General features: G+C 57.3%; 1 protein-coding gene across 1 annotated transcript in view; it reads right to left on the reverse strand.

The window, feature by feature from the left end:
• Positions 1-417: 417 nt before the first annotated feature.
• Positions 418-15,949, reverse strand: part of CHCHD6 (coiled-coil-helix-coiled-coil-helix domain containing 6) — a 250,617-nt gene continuing 235,085 nt past the window's right edge. Inside the window, exons 7-8 of the mRNA XM_060631944.3 lie at positions 3,174-3,309; positions 418-633 (exon numbers count right to left, since the gene is read on the reverse strand). Coding sequence (XP_060487927.1) covers positions 628-633; positions 3,174-3,309 — 142 coding nt within the window. The 3' untranslated portion in view covers positions 418-627. The remainder of the gene's footprint in view (positions 634-3,173; positions 3,310-15,949) is intronic.

The raw sequence follows: 15,949 nt of genomic DNA on the forward strand, positions 1-15,949 counted from the left end.
CCTCGTGGCCTGGCATCCCCCTATCCCACCCAGCCCCCGATCTGCTTTCTGCAAAGCCCAGCTCTGGGCTCCCTGAGCCCTGCATCTGGGGTCCCACTCACCCAGCCTCTGGCTTGCCCAGCGGTCATCCATTCAGCTTCTACATTGGAGTTCAGACAGAGCCTCTGTCAGGAAGCTGGCCTGCTCTTTCCACTCCATCCCCAGAAAGAACTGCATTTCCCCTCATTTCATCTCATACCTGCTTCTGGGCGGCCTTTTGCTGCTGCAGCATAATTGGGGGCTTCCACATCTGTCTCCCCTGCTAGGCTGGGTGCTCCCCAAGGGGGAACAGCCTGTTTCATTCAGCCTGCATCGCCGTGGTCCAGCACAGGTATGGACAGAGAGGAGGCAGCAGCAGCTGTGTGCCAGCCGAGAGAATGACTGAAAACAAAGACATTTGCTTTATTTGTTTTCGGACAGTAGCACATCCTCTACTTCCCAAACACACGGCAGCCCCAAGCACAGAGACATCCATAGGCACCCAGGAGAAAATGGCTGTGGCCCAGGGGTCTGCGGACTGTGGTCCCATCACTGGTTCCTTCTTCAGAGCTCCAAGTCACCACCAGGGCCAGGATGGAGGCCTGCTCCTCAACCCTGCAAAGGAGAACAGGTCACAGTTCAGTCATGGCCCTCTTCTTTTGGGAACCCCGCACATCCCCAGAGCCTTGGCTCTAAGAGGGCCCCCGGCCCTCGGGATGCCCCATGAGTGTGACTGTTCGATGGAAAGGGTGGCCCCCAGCTGGTCCCTGCAAGCTGGGACTGTGCCTCTTCGCCTCCATGCCCACTCAGCACATGCCTCCGGTGGCCCATTAACAAGGAGCCTGCGCTCATCTGACCGCCCTTACAGACAGGCAGGCAGGCCCCAGCCCCAGGCTGCTTCACCCCGCCAAGGTCTCCCCTGCCTTCTTACCTAACCACTCTGAGTTTTCTAAGTGAAACCAGTCAGAGAGCGGGCTCTGCTGTGTGAGAGCCTTCACCATCAGGCTGCGTCTTGCTGGAACCTGCCTCCAAGGCACTGCCCACATCCACACGCACACACACATCCCCGGGCTTGGAAGGGACCACGCAGGTGCCGGCAGGAGCTCTGGGGAGGCACCTCCGGGTGGTGGGCCTCTGATACCCACTCCCTGCCTGCCAGAGATGAGGGCTCCTGCCAGCTGGCGCTATCAGAGATCCCCCCGGCTCCATCTCGGCTCCACCAGAGGTGGGCAGAGGTGGGCAGAGGGCAGCAACAGGGTACGCTGTGGGCACCAAGGGCCTCAGGAGTCGGTGGAACATGCTTCTCCCGAAGGAACGCTGTGCATGCCGCGCAGTCGGAGCAGGGCCGGCCTCCGCTGCTGCCAGTTGCCTGGGCTCCAATTTAGGCTTTAATAACGCCAGGGGGTGGGGGCCGGGGAGGAGGGAGCCAGGCCTGGCAGTGCCCCAGAGCCTCTCTCAGGCGTGCTAGAGCTACAGAGAACACACTGGAGATAAATGCAATCTGTCTTCCTTCGTAATCACATTTTTGCCTCAGTGCAATGAAGATATATTGGTGAGATGTGTTTGTTAAAGATACATTCTGCTGGGGGCGGGGCGGAAAATTCTGTGGCCGTGGGGCCCAAAGGGAGGAGCCAGAGGGCTCTGCGGGGAATCAAGGAGGCCACAGCAGGACCCTAGGCCTCTCCCTCAGTAGAAAGTTAGGTGCACGGTGTGCAAGCCCGTGCCATGGTCCTCCGATCCCACCTGGGCAAGGGTTCTCGTGCTCGCCTTCACAAACACCTTGGTAGAAGTGAAGGGGCCCAAGAGGGCCACCTGTTCCCATGGCCCACGTTTCGTGGTGCAGGGCCACTGGCCCAGCTCCGCTCCGCGCTGCAGGGACCATCGGCAGGGTCTTTGCTGCTCAACTTGAAATTGAGCAAACAGCTTTGCACGCTCTACGGCGGGGAGGAAACGTGATCTCCTGAGCAGGCTTCACGCCTGGTGCCGCGCGGAGCTGCTGCTGGGCCCCGGGCTGTCCCAGAGCCCACTCTGGGCAGCGGACGCTGCGGCTGGGCCTTAGAGCCCAGACGCGCACACTGCGCCACACGGGGCCCGAGCTGACAGAAGAGTGAGGAGGGCTCTGGCGAGGCCGCGCTTTTGAGCAGGAGAGACACTCCGCCGGACCTAGCCAGACCGGACCTCCGACCTCAGCCTTCCTGCCACCAGTACCCACAGCAGTTTGTCTCCTACCGGGCACAAGGGGCTCTTCCACAGGAAGAAAGCCCCATGCTACAGCCCGTCTAAGCAAACATGCCGGCCCTCTGGGGAGGTCCAAGTCAGGCGCCCCTAAGTGAACGCCAGGGAGGGCCCGGGTCCAGCCTGGGGCAGTTACTGCTGGGCTTGGGAAGGGCAATGGAATTGTCTAGAAGAGGAATGGCAATGGGGGGAGGTGGGAGGACAGGGTCGGGAGCTGGCTGGGAGGGTTAGGGGAAGAGGGCAAGACCTTGGGGCCAGCTCTCAGGGGAGGCCCGCTGCCATCCTCACACATCCAGGACACCTCACCGCTGCCCTGCAGGAGGGCTGGGGGGTGTAGAAGACCTGGGACCACCGTGACCCCCTTCAGACCCGCACAGAAGGGTGGGCCGAGAGGTACCCTTCACTCCCTCATCCTGTCGGGCAGGCTGCACCTACTTTTCTACCTCCCTGAACCCAGAGGCTCTTCTCCTTCCCAGAACTGCCCCTGCCCTTTCCGTGACCCTGACCCTGCACCATGGGCCCTCCCGTGAGCTCCTACTCCCAACTGCTCAAAGGTAAGAAGTGGGTGGCACAGGCATGCCCTTTACTAGGTGGTGGGACCCAGAGCTGCTCCCAGACCTGCTCCCGGACCCAGAGCTTACTCAGAGCCACTCCCAGACCTAGCCTAGTGGGGTCCAGGGCCCCTGGGCCCTCTTTTCCTAACCCGGCTATCCGAGGGCAGTCATGGGATCAGCTAGAAATAACGTCCGAACCAGGAAGTGGCAGAGGAAATCAAAGTTCCCGAGTCCATCCCTGTGCACAAGGCAGAGGCCTCGAGGTCAGCATGTCTGACTTCGCAAAGACGGGCCGAAAGGGTCTGGCGTTGGCACCCTGCCCCCGTGCGCCCAGCAGCCCAGGCCAGGAGCAGGGCGAGGCCTTACCTTGTGGGCAGCGCTCACGCAGTGCTGGTAAGCCTTGACCAGGTCCGAGCACAGGAGTACTTCTTGTAGGTGGTCACGGTAGCAGCGGAGGATCTGGGCCTGCAGCCCTGAGCACACAGGCTCCGTCCGGCGGGGCCTGCAGGGACAGAGAGCAGCTGGGCCTGGGGTTCGGCCCCAGTGGGCACGGAGGGGATCCGCTCCCTCACTCAGCACCACCGGCTGGGCACCCGGCAGCCATCAGCATCGGGTTACTCCTCAGAGAGAACCAGAGAACACAGGGGGTCAAGGGCTGTCCGCAGCGGCAGACGCCGAGGGGACCGGGCTGGGGCTGCGGGCTCCACAAGGGCTCCAGCCCCGCAGGAGAGGGGCCAAGGCGGCCAGTTGGAAGACCCCCGTGCCCACCCCCACTCGCTGCCTCGTAGGGCTCTTCCTGCCTAACGGGCACACCTGACTGTGACTGTGCCATTGCACACAATGCAGCTTTCTCATACAGAGGTGGTTAATCTGATCTCAGAACTAATATATGCGCAATGAAGAGAACGGGAAAAACCACAGAAGTGTCTAAAAACATACATAACATTTTTAGAACCTCACTTCCTGGAGATAACCTCTGCAGCGTTTGGGGGGACCCTTTCTTCTTTTTTCTTTCTTTATCAGAGAAGGTTCAGAACCTACCAAAAAATGAGTCTGTTTTCTTTTCTCAAATATGAAACAAAAACCAAGGGAAATAGAGATTGTCCTGAAGTGGATCAGTGGCATCCCTGGGCCGCTCTGACCAGTCTGTCTCCTTCCCGACGCCTTCTATTGCCCCCTCTCCCTTCCGTCTCTCTCCGGCAGGCACACGCGCATGCAAGGTCTCACTCACGTGCACACACACACTCACGCTGCACGCCAGGCACCACCCTACTCATCCTCGTAACACCTCTGTGCAGTACGAGCTGTGATCTCTCACCTCCTGCTACAAGTCAGGAAACCGAGGTACAGAGGATGAAGTAACCTGCCCAAGGTCACCCGCTGAGAAGTGGGAAGGGGGCAGATATTTACGAGGGTTTGGCTGCACTGTTTTCACAGATGGTTTTCAGGCCAGGTCCACGCCGGAACCTTTGCTGCCGTAGAAGGAACCGTAGAAGGCACCTGACGTGGCCTTTCGGCATAAACACCACCTGTGGCCAGGGCACTTGACAGGAGTTGTAAAAATGCAGAAAGCCCCTCTTCAAGGCTCTCAGCAGTGAGAGGATCACTCTGGCGCTTGACACAGCTCTGCCCCCGTCACCCGGCAGGGAGACTTGCAGGTTAATAATTCTCCCGGCCCGGTGTCTCAATATTTTAGAAATCCAGCCATGCAGTGGGTATGGAACGGGGCAGCACCATTATTATTTTAAGAGAACTCAAACAAACCGAGTTCGTCGGTAAAGAACAGCAAGCAGTGCAATGAATGCTCAGTGGCTTAGCAGGTCAGACACTCAGTATTGAACGGTCTCGCTTTACCAGCCGGGAGGTGGCACTTTCGCTACCGCTGTGCCACCAACGATGCCACACCGGGCCCGGGTGCCCCTGCCTTCCCCTGCACCGTCCCCGTGTGTTGGCTATCATCCTCGGGCCTGCCGTCTCACGCACATGATGTGATTATGTGATGGGAGAAGCAGCTCGCCCGTTCCTGGGGTGGGGATGGGGGGGGGGGCGGGGAGCAGAGGGGACAGCTCAGGAGGCCGTGCTGGCCTGGCTCTGCCCCAACAATGTGCAGTTCCATTGGGTTCTGAGGATGCAGGCATAGAGCCGAGGCCGGCCCTCTACCGCCATTCCATTCCAGTCCTTGATATCACCGCCCCGGTTCGTGTCCATGGCTTGGACGAGATCTTAGGGATTTCCTACTGAGGACACACAGGGTCTTGTCTCAGCACTAGCCTCCCATCGTCACACAGGGCAGTAAGATGGGCTCCTAGGATTCAGCTCTTTCCTCTCGGGACCCTGGGACCCCTGCCACTGGATTCTGTCCGCCACCGCCCACAACTGGGGCACAGTGGGGCGACCAGCTGCCTCTTCCCAATTCTTGCCAAAGGTCTCTCCATGCTTGTATTTAAAACTTTGACATTGTGGGCCTCTGAAAATGGATTTTCAGGGGCGTCTGGGTGGCTCAGTCGGTTGAGTGTCCCAATTTGGCTCAGGTCATGATCTCACGGTCCGTGGGTTCGAGCCCCGTGTCAGGCTCTGTGCTGACAGCTCAGAGCCTGGAGCCTGCTTCGGATTCTGTGTCTCCACCTCTCTCTGCCCCTCCCCCGCTCACGATCTGTCTCTCTCTCTCTCTCTCTCTCTCCCCCCCCCGACAAAAAAATTTAAAAAATGTATATTAAAAAAATAAAATGGATTTTCAGCCTTTTGCTGGACATTTCATCTTGGGCAAATTCTCTCTACAACTATGCTAATTGCTTCGCTCCCAATTGTTCTGATGTTCTCCCTTAGGATGCCGGGAACACACAGAGCTTTGCTTTGTGCCCTCCATCTCAACTATCTTCCCTTCTTTGTTTTACTCTCTTGTTCTCTGTCCTGGGGGAACACATCTTATTCCTTCCCCATTCCAGACCTGCCCTTGGCAGGGTGAAGCCCATGAGACCACATCTTTTTTGTGGCTCCTTCCTGGTGTCTCTGTTGCTGTAGCTCCCGAAGGCACAGGCTTTATCATACCGCTTTTGGACCCCCTGAGGCAGCACCCCCCATGACGTGAGCCCATGAGTGCCTGCTCCCAGCCGCAGCCCAACCGGCCGGCAGGTACTCGGGGGGCATCTGTAGTTGGGGGAAGCACCGGGCTGAGTAGAGGCAGAGGTGTAGCTGTAAGGCTGTATGAGGTCTCCAGGTCTATGGGGAAACAAGACAGGTGGGGTCAGAGCGACCCGGGCCGGCTGGTTGGGCCGAGCTGTCCTGGAGCCACAGCACCGACCCCATGAGGCCTCACCCTCTCCAGATCTGCCACAGGGACACTGGCTTTCACTCTGCAGGCTGTAAAAGGGTAGAGCGGTTGTCTCCTATCTTGTCCCTCTCCTTCTGCCCCCGCTTCCTTCGGTTTCAGGTCCCTGGATGGAGGCCCCCGTGCATTTTGAGGGCAAACATCACAGAACCCCCAGTAGGCTTCAAGTTCAGGAGAAAGTGGGCCACAGAGAAATCCATCGCCTCGAAACCAGGATCACCTCTGCAACTGCAGAGGCTTCTCTCCTCTGGGACTTATCAGGAACAATATGAGGAGACAGGATAGCAGGCAAATGTCAACTGGAAGAAATTTCACCCGTTTGCCTACAAAATGGCTCTGAATGGGAAGGCGGACAGGGAGAGCACAGCTCTCCAAATAAAAGGCTCTCTCTGAAGCAAGGTGGGGCAGGGCCTGGGGTCCAACCATTCATGAAATCCGCTGCATTCTATCCAAGCACAGCCCCACCCTGCCCTGGGCCACACCAACTCTATTTACACTGCATACAAATCAGCACAGAGGCTGAGAAACATTCAGGCTTATAAACAGCTGCTTTTCAAATGCATAAAAAATGTATCCACAACTTTCCAGGGATTGAGAGAAGTCCAGCTGCCCTAAGAGGTGTTCACTGCCACAAGTATGCCCTTTGCACATTTAGATCTAATGGTCCACGTGGCTTTGAAGGGGTTAACGTCACCCAGGGCAGAAGGCTAAGAGTGCATTGCTAAGGAAGGCAGCTCTCCTCTCTGGCCCTTACTTTCCTCAGCTGTAAACTGGAACACTGCCTGCCCTGGGCTAACGAAGGCTCGACAGGCATGTGCATGACAGTGTGTGTCGTGAAGGGCCGCTCTCACCAGCAGCCTGGCTGTCAGTGGGGCAGGGGTAAGGCTGGGGAGGGAGGAGAGCTGAGGAAGAGAGGCCGGTGTTACTGGTGGCACTTGGTAAAGAGTGAAGACAGGAGGCTTTGGGGCTGGGACTCTAGATGTTGGCTCGAAGGTGGGGCCTTGTCTGAACATGTCCCTCTCCCTATAACCTAAGCTCTAGTGTCTTCCAGACCTTGCTCAGATCTTGTCCAGGTCTTGCTGGTGCCTATTTCCCCAGCAATGTTTTTCTTTTCTTCTCTTCTTTTTTCTTTCTTCTTCTTCTTCTTCTTTTTTTTGTTTTTGTTTTTGTTTTTTGAGAGAGAGCAAGAGACCGTGCTCTCAAGCAGGGGAAGGGGAGAAGGAGAGGGAGAGAGAAAATCTTAAGCAGGCTCCACAACTGTGAGATCATGATCTAAGCTAAAATCAAGAGTCAGATGTTTAACCAGCTGAGCCACCCAGGCGCCCCTCCCCAGGAATCTCGAGGTACCAATCACAGTGCATCTTCTCCAAGGATCCAGCAGACCCATGAGCGTGGCAGCCTGTAGACCAGTGGGGAGAACACAGCTTTTGCCCCAAACCTGGGGCCAGGCTCTGGCTGTACCATTTCCCACTGTGTGGTCAGGGGTCAGATGGGGAAGAGGGCCCCCCACTGTGCAGACCTGCCCGAGACTCAGCATGTGGGGGTCAGTCCTCAACCCCAGTGTCCCAAACACTGAGGAAACAGGCTGAACGTTGCTTCGTCTGCTCAAAGGGCTTCCACACCCTCCCTGCCCTGAGGGCTGGCGCGATGGCCACAGGCAGGGCGCATAATGAGCAGGCGGCAGAGACCAATGGACTCTAAGCCCTGCCCTGTTCACTCGGACAACAGGCCCGTGGGACCAACCAATCACCAGGGGCACCACACAGATGTCTGGGAGTGAGGGCCTCAGAAAGGCCAACAATGCCACGATGACCTCTGGGCATTCAGGATCAGGCAGCCCCCGCCCCCCATGCTGCCCACGAACCAGAGTTCTACCTCCTTGGTGGTAATAACATGTTTCCGTAAGAGCAGTGAAAAAGAACGTTAGAAAAAGGCAAAGTATTAGCCAGGAATAAGAACACGCTCCGCCCCCCTCCCGTCCCACAGCACCACAGTCAGGCCCACAAGGCCCTCGTGTGCTCCCCACCGCTGCCCAGCTCTCTGAGAAGCAGAGCGGCTCTCACCACCGGGCACCACACACTGGGAACCCTCTACCTCTGGGCCGCCTGCTCCCCTCCCTTCCCACTCTGGGCACACAGGTTCCTTACTCAACCTCTGCCCTGCAAACCTGTGAGCTAGCCCATCAATCACCCCTACCAAACCCGGAACTTCTCCTCCACCCACTGCCAATCCCCAGGTCTATTCCACAGTTTTCCCTAAGAGCTCAAGACTTCTGAATCCAACAGGCCCCTGGAGCCTTCGCTGCAGGCATCCCAGGTTGCCCTGACTCGCCATTTCCTTGATGGTATTCACCATCTAGCACCAAGGAACGCACTCCCCTTCCCTGGTTTCCTGCCTTGGTGAGTGGCTATCCCTCCGGCCACCCACCTCGGTGGAAAACCTGGATTCGTTCTAGATGTCTTCTCCTGACTCCATTCTAGATGTCTCCCCCCGTCTTTCCAAATATCTCCCTTCACTCTACTGATCTCCTCCTACTCTCATTCTAGATATTCCTCCCACCTTCACTCTAGATATCTCTCCCACTTTCATTCTAGATGTCTCCCTGCCTTCTTTCTAGACTTCTCCCTGCTTTCTTTCTAGATGTTTCCCCCACCTTCACCCTTGTTGTAAATATCTCTTCCCACCTTCATTCCTTAATGTATCCCTTTTGCCTCTAAGTAAACCAGCCCTGCCTTTCTCCATTCAAACTGAAAACCGAAGATGCCTCCATTCGCCATCCCAAAGAGCTCAGAAACCCATTCTCCCGCTTCTGGTGACCTAACCTACTCTTACCTGGGCACATCTAGATGCCACTTGCTGCTCTCCCTGCCCCCAACCACCCTCCACGGTCAGAGGTTTTTCATCCCCCTCAGATGTGGCATTGGGCCTCTGGCTCCTGTTTACAGAAGCCCTACCTTCCTGCCCATCTCCTGCCTCCCCCACCCCTCCCCTGCTCCAATTCTGAGCGGTGCCCATAGCAGACTCCCGTAGGCCTTCTCGTTGGCCATCATGATCCTTCTAGAGGGTCTCCCTGAGCTCCCACAGCCTCTTCTTTGCCCCACCGGCTTCCCTCCCCCATGCCACCCTCTCGAGTCACATAGTCCATCAGTGCCCCAAGGGCACTGCCAGCTTCACACACCTTTCCACAGGGCCCTCCATCAGCAATTCCTGCTCAACCCCAGTGCCTGAGCAGCCTCTCCTACTGGCCTTTCTCCCTTACACCTTCACTATTCCACTCTGTCCACCAATACACTCATTTTTCTAAGAAGTTGAACACCATTTCAGACCCAAACCACCTGTGCCCCTTATGTCCCTCTCAGCCCACCCTCCTTTCCAAGAAGCACTGCCCAGGGCTCCCCCTCCTACCCCTCACCCCTGGCCCCCAGGTCAGCCTCATCAGGCTCGTCTTACTCAGGGTGGTCACGATAGCCCTGCTACGGCCAGCAACACCGTTCATTCCCTGAGGCCCTCTCCCTCTGCTCCCTGGAAGCTCCATCCGTGACCCCTGCTCTCCCCACAGCACTCGGCTAACAGGCCACGCTCCATGCCAGAGCTCAGCAGGTCACAGGGCCCAAGTGGGCCTGCTGCTTGCTCCTGCGCCCTCCTCCTCCTGCACGCTTACCTTGGGAGACGGCAGCACTGACGAGACTAGCTGGATGCCCAGGAAAGGAAAGTCACCCCTGCCAGAGCTCACTCCCACCTCCCACCACGCCAAGCTGCCCTAGGCTTTATCTCCCAGAAGCTCCTCATCCAGTCCCTAGTCCCCATCATTATTTAAACTACTTAAACTCCTCCTTACCTCCAGCCCATCTTCTCTACTGCAATTGGTGATTTTTCTAGAACACAAAGCAGCCCAGATTTCTAAAACGCCAAGCCAGTTTAAAAACCCATTTCTTGGGTGATTACCGGAAAGGAATCTGTGCTAATCATTATTTCATTTAATCACCAGAAGAACCTTATAAGGTGGGAACGTTACTTATTTTTTAAATTTTTGTTAAATGTTTATTTACTTTTGAGAGAGAGAAAGAGAGACAGAGCACGAGCGGGGGAGGGGCAGAGAGAGCGGGAGACACAGAATCAGAAGCAGGCTCCAGGCTCTGAGCTGTCAGCACAGAGCCCGATGCGGGGGCTCGGACCCACGAACCGTGAGATCATGAGCTGAGCCGAATTCAGACGCTCAACCGACTGAGCCCCCCAGGCGCCCGTTTACTTACTTTATCTTAAATGAAGAAACAGCGGCGCAGAGAGACCCAGCAGCTTGCTCATGCTTCACGTGTAATAAGCAGGGGCAGCAATCGGGTTTGAGCCTTACTCTAGGCCCGCTGGCTCACTGTGTTCCCGTGGTCCTTGCGCAACCCCCATGTGCCCTGGTACCGCCATCTGTCATCCGTGTTAAGCCGTGCAGTTGATATTACCATGCCACTAGCCTGAACGCCCTAAGAAGGCAGGCTGTGTCCCCAGCACCTCACAAGCTGAATGTGGGTATCAGTCTCAGGCCTCAGCCTCTCGGCCTTGCTCTCGTTTCCCCCAGGACACAGGGGAACCAGTTGGAAGTACCCAGAACATGGCTTGGGGACCCCGTGGCTCCTGTCTGTGCCTGTTACTGCTCTCTGGTCTTGTTACCCCCATCCACGGGGCAAACCTTTAGTGGCCTTCCCTGTCTGCAGGAACTTCCTCGATATGCCCACTGGATTCTGACACGTTTACCTGTCTGTCTCCACACAGGCTGGAGACCCCAAGGCAGGTCCAGAGCTGTGACGGGGCCTGCCCAGATGCCACCTCAGATGACACGGATGAAGCGATGCACCCACTGCAGCTTCTAGCACCCTCCACTTCAGTCCAGGCCCTCGCTGGCCAGGGAGGCGGGATTTGGGCACAGGATTGAGCCTGGGCGAGCATGAGCCCCTCAGCCTCATGGACCAGGGCTGAGTGAAAGGTCCAGGGCTGAAACTATGCCTCTGCAGGGAGAAAAAAAACCCTGGGCCTCCAACAGCCATGGATGGCCATGGCCATGGCCCAGGGGGAAACAGACCCTCACGTCATCTGAATTTCTCGATTCACAGCGAGGGACTGGTTTTAGCTTTCCTGTAGCACAAGCTTTGGCTTAAGTTAGCTAGGATTGAGTGTCTGTCACTTGCAGACCGGGATGCTGTCTAGAGAACACAATGTGGACGGAATGGGGGGTCACGGGCTCCTGAGAACTCTGTGTACACACATGTGGGCCAGTGGATTGGAGGGCCTCCTGCCAGAAGTCACATCCTTCTCAGAAGGAACCTCAGAATGCAACATTAATTGGCAACAGGGTTGTGGCAGATATAGTTAGTTAGGATGCAGTCATTCTGGGATATAGGGAGGACCCCTAATCCATTATGGCTGGTGTCCCCATAAGGAGAGACACAGACACACAGGAGAAAGAAGGCCATGTGACGACGGAGGCACAGACTGGAGTGATGTGCCTACAAGCCAAGGAGCTCCAAGGCCTGCTGGCGGTGCCGGAAGCCTGGAGACAGGCACAAAAGCTGGTCCTGTTTAAAGACTCCCAATTTGGGTTCTTTGTCACAGCAGCTCCAGGAAATGCACGCGGTCAGTCCTGCAGGAAAGGGTCTGACCTAGTCTCCGGAGGCAGAGCTGGGAGTGCCGAACGGCGGGGGCAGTTGGTGGGAGGCAGGTGAATCGCTAGTTACCTTCTAGCCAAGAGCAACGTGAGCTCCTCTGCAACAGACGGCTCCTGGACCACAGCAGCCCACTCTGATGAGTATCTACCAAGTGCCAGGCTCTCTGGTCCGCACAGTGCCTCTCACCCTGTGAGGTCACCTCCAGTCAGAGAACCGGGCTCCTCTGCCTTGCTTCATCTAATTGACAAGCAGAGAGGCCGTAATTCATGACCAGGTCTGCAGAGCTCTTCCCCATGCTCCTGGGTGGAGGATCAGGCTATTTGGGGGGGGGGGGGGGGGGGGTAGGGACGGGGGTGACAAAGGGTAGGTTTCTAGCTCGGTAAACAGCACAGGTAGAAAATTCAGCTTCCTCTGAGATGACATCTGGGCAGGCCTACAGTCCTGGTCATTCTGAAACCAATACCTGCCAGGGCCCGCCGCGTGCCAGGTCCTAAGCAAAGCCACCACAAACCTGCGAGCTGGGCGTTGCTGTCCCATTCCATAGATGGGACCAGGGAGGTGAGGTGATTTGCCCAAGGTCACACAGTGGTGAGAGGGAGCCAGGGTTAAGAGCCTGGGGTGTTCGGCTCCACAGCTGTGTCCATTTTAGCTCTACTCTGCCTGTGGAAAATTCCCAAAACTTCCCAAAGAAGAAATAGCCAAGCGTCCAAAATGAAACACCAGACACTTGCCCCAAACTACGGGGATGGCAGGGTTGTGGAATGGAGCCGGAAGCTGGCGGCTCAAAGGAGGGAGTGGGGGAGGGCTGGCGAGGGGGGAGGGCTACAAGGCATGCCACGCCCACAGGAGGAAGAAGTGGGGGGATGATGAATGCGAGGCTCCACAAAGCTGATGACAGAGCAGAGTCAACTGGAAAGGTGGCAAGGAGAAAGTAAAGGAAAGGAAAGGAATAGCCCCACCAGAGGAGCCAGCTTCGGGCAGGGCGGGGCCAGCATCTCCCTTCGTGGGTGATCTGAGCAGAGTCACCTCCACCTGGAAGCTGGCAGGGAAGGTCCCGTGAACAAACCCAGCAGGCTCTTAGGCCTGAGCGCGTGCAGTGTCCTCACATGCGCAGTCCCAAGCCTCTGTGTACTCTTATTTAATAAATGAAATCTCATCAACTTATCCTTCTTCCATTATCACCGCTGACATCAATCTGATAATATTGGCCTGGTGTGGAATTGGGCTATTATATGTCCTCCTGATATTTAATTTCAGAGAAACATCGGCAGGGGGTGAATATATGGAGCAGGCTTTTTATTACAGGCAGCAGTAAGGAGATTCCAAGTGAATTAGACATTCATCTTCGTCAGGTCCAATCTAGCTGTTCAGGAGAGGGTTTTGTTTTAACCATGGCTGGGGCTGAGGTGCTGACGAGACCAGCTGGTGACCAAGGACTTGGTTAACCGGCTGCTATCGACGATGTGCCATTCAGCCCGGGGAAGTGGAGCCCAAAGATCCTGCCATCGATCAGCCTGCCACGCGGGATCACTATCAGCTGCTCGAAGCTGGCCTCCAGCTGCCCCCATCCCTCAGGCGGGAGGCAGCTCTTCCGGGAGCCAGGCCTAGCAAGATGGCCCTTCCGTGGAGAGCCGAGGGAGAGCTCTGCTCCCAAGAGGAAAGGAAACACAAATTGGCCCCTGGCTGCCTTTCAGTCCATGAAGGAGAGGCTGCCCGTGACAGGATTCTTCCCAGGACCATCACTTCACACACACACACACACACACACACACACACACACACACACACAACAGTGGGGAAAGGGCCATGCCTGGCTTTGTGCCCACTTCCCCCCTGGGATCCCTCCTGAGTCCCCGGACGTGTGGGATGGACATGGGAGGGTGCCCTCTGGGTGTCTGCGATCAGGGAGGACCCAGCAGGCTCGCAGTGTCTGAGGAGGGCCACATCAAGACCACCTGGGGCTGAAGAGCTTTCTGGCACCACTTCTGCCCACGAGAGAGGCCCATAGCATGGTCCTTCAGCGGCCATGGCCCTGGCGTGGGGCTTCTGCCTAGGGCGGAATACACAGTCGTCGGCGCTCAGGGCTGCCAGAGGCTTTCAGGACACACCCTGTGCCAGCCCGGCACTCACCAGACGGGGAGACGGCATCAGGGAGTGGGTGGAGAGCCCCTTGGACCCCTGGTCCTGAGCAGCCCCTCCCTTCCCACACCTCTCTCTCTGAGCCCTTGCTACCTCGCCCCTGGGCAACTTCAGAGGTGTCCTGGCTGACCTCCCTCCCTCCCTCAGGTCTGCCCCTCCAGCCCACCTCCTTGCCAACACCAGGGGGAGGCCTAGGAATTCCCATGGAAGGGAGGCCAGGCCTGCCCTCCCAGCTCTGTGCTCAGCCCTGCTGTACATACCCACGATCAAGGCTCCCAGAACCTACGCAGACCAACCTCACAGCAACGCTTCACTGGGAACCAAGATCCCCCTCACACAAGGGTCCAAGAGCCACCAGCCTTCACTGGCCATCTGCCCCTACCGCCCCCACCTCTCTCTCCTCTCACAAAACCCCACCGGCTGACCCAGTAAACAAACGGCACTTCCTTCAGTCAAGGAGCAACTATTTGCCGAGGGCCTGCAGTGCACCAGACCCTCAAGGGACCAAGCCACAGCCCTACCCCCAGAGACCCCCACTTGCCTACATCTATAAGGCCCAGAGGCAGGGCCAGCCCCTCCCTGTGGCACCTAAGCCACCAGTGCCCTCCTAATGGCACAGCCTTGAGAGGAGGTCAGCCTCCTGCTGCCTGAAGACCCTGAGACAGGCCCCTTCCGGGGAACACTGAGTCACATCAAGACTCCCGCCACTTCTGGTTGCTTCCAGACCCACAATGGCCCTTGCCCCTTGGGAGATGAGACTACCACCGGCCACTGGAGGGGACACACACAGAACTGCAGGGTGAAGTGGGGACACGCCAGGAAGGGAGGAATGGGACCCAGGGAGGGGAGGGTGCTGATCGCCAGTCAGCTGGGACAGCTGGTGGAGGCTGTCATGCTGCATCAGCACAGGGTGCGCTGCAGAGAAAGGGGCCCAGGGCCTGGACGGAGGATGCGTGGCCTGCTCACCCGTCCCTGGCAGTCTGTCCCCAAGTCACTGCGGTGAGGGGATGCCAGCACCTGGGAACGTCTGGGGTGGCTATTTTTCGCAGGCCAGGCCTGTGGGAGGTGCCGCCATGGAGATGGGCTCCCTGAGCCCACCGGAGGGGTCCAGACAGTGTCTTTGACCACAGAGCCCAGGGGAGCCAGCCACAAAGAGGCGGTAGGCATCTCTGGTGGTGGTCGACTGGCCGAGGAAGACCCTCAGTCTGATGAAGACAGATTTGACTGCAATTACCCTAAGAGAGCACAGGCAAGTCACAGCCCTGCCTGATTCCGAGACCTGAGCCCCTTCCAGAAGAGTTCCAGGCTACCGTGTACTGACCAGGGGAACCACGTGGCATTTGCAAGAGCAGAGAAGAGGCAGAGCTCCTGCAGTGGCGGGATGGGGGGGTAGGGGACCCACAGCAGCTCCTGGCCAGCTCCTAGCACCACCCACTCGGCCCACGGAGGTGGAGATGGCCCGGTGGAGTCTCTCGGAGAGTCCCGAGAATTCCAAAGCTTCCCCACAGCTCCTGCTTGAGGTCGAGATCTTCCGAGGCTGTCCTCTGACCTCCAGCAGTAGTGCTGACCTCCTACATCTTCTTCCAAAGCTGATGAGCCTCTGGATCCTGTGTGGAACCCTCTATGCCCAGAGCACATGTAGTGCTTGTTTTCCTGACTAGTTGCTGAAGGATGTGAACCCCCTCTTCTCGGGCCCCTTCCCACCCCATCCCCTTTTTGGTTTCACTCCAGTCCCTCGACTCTATCTTTGTCACAGCTGTCGCTGTCATGAGTTTGCTTGTCTGGCTGCACACCCATCATCCATCCATGCATGCATCAGCCTGGGCACAGTTTCTAGGAGGCATGTACTATCAAGGGCAGTGTGTGTGTGCTGGTGGGGGGGTGGGGCGGCTCTCATGCAGCCCCTAACACAGCAGAGCAGAAACACCTGGAACAATAATCAGAGAGTTATAAAAACTGGCGGGGGGTCAGCCTGGTGAGTCGAGGGGACCAGAGGAAAGAGAGGCGGCCTGGAGGCCAAT

This window comes from Panthera onca, chromosome A2 (genome assembly GCF_046562875.1).
Source record: "Panthera onca isolate mPanOnc1 chromosome A2, mPanOnc1 haplotype 2, whole genome shotgun sequence".
NCBI classification, from domain to species: domain Eukaryota; kingdom Metazoa; phylum Chordata; class Mammalia; order Carnivora; family Felidae; genus Panthera; species Panthera onca.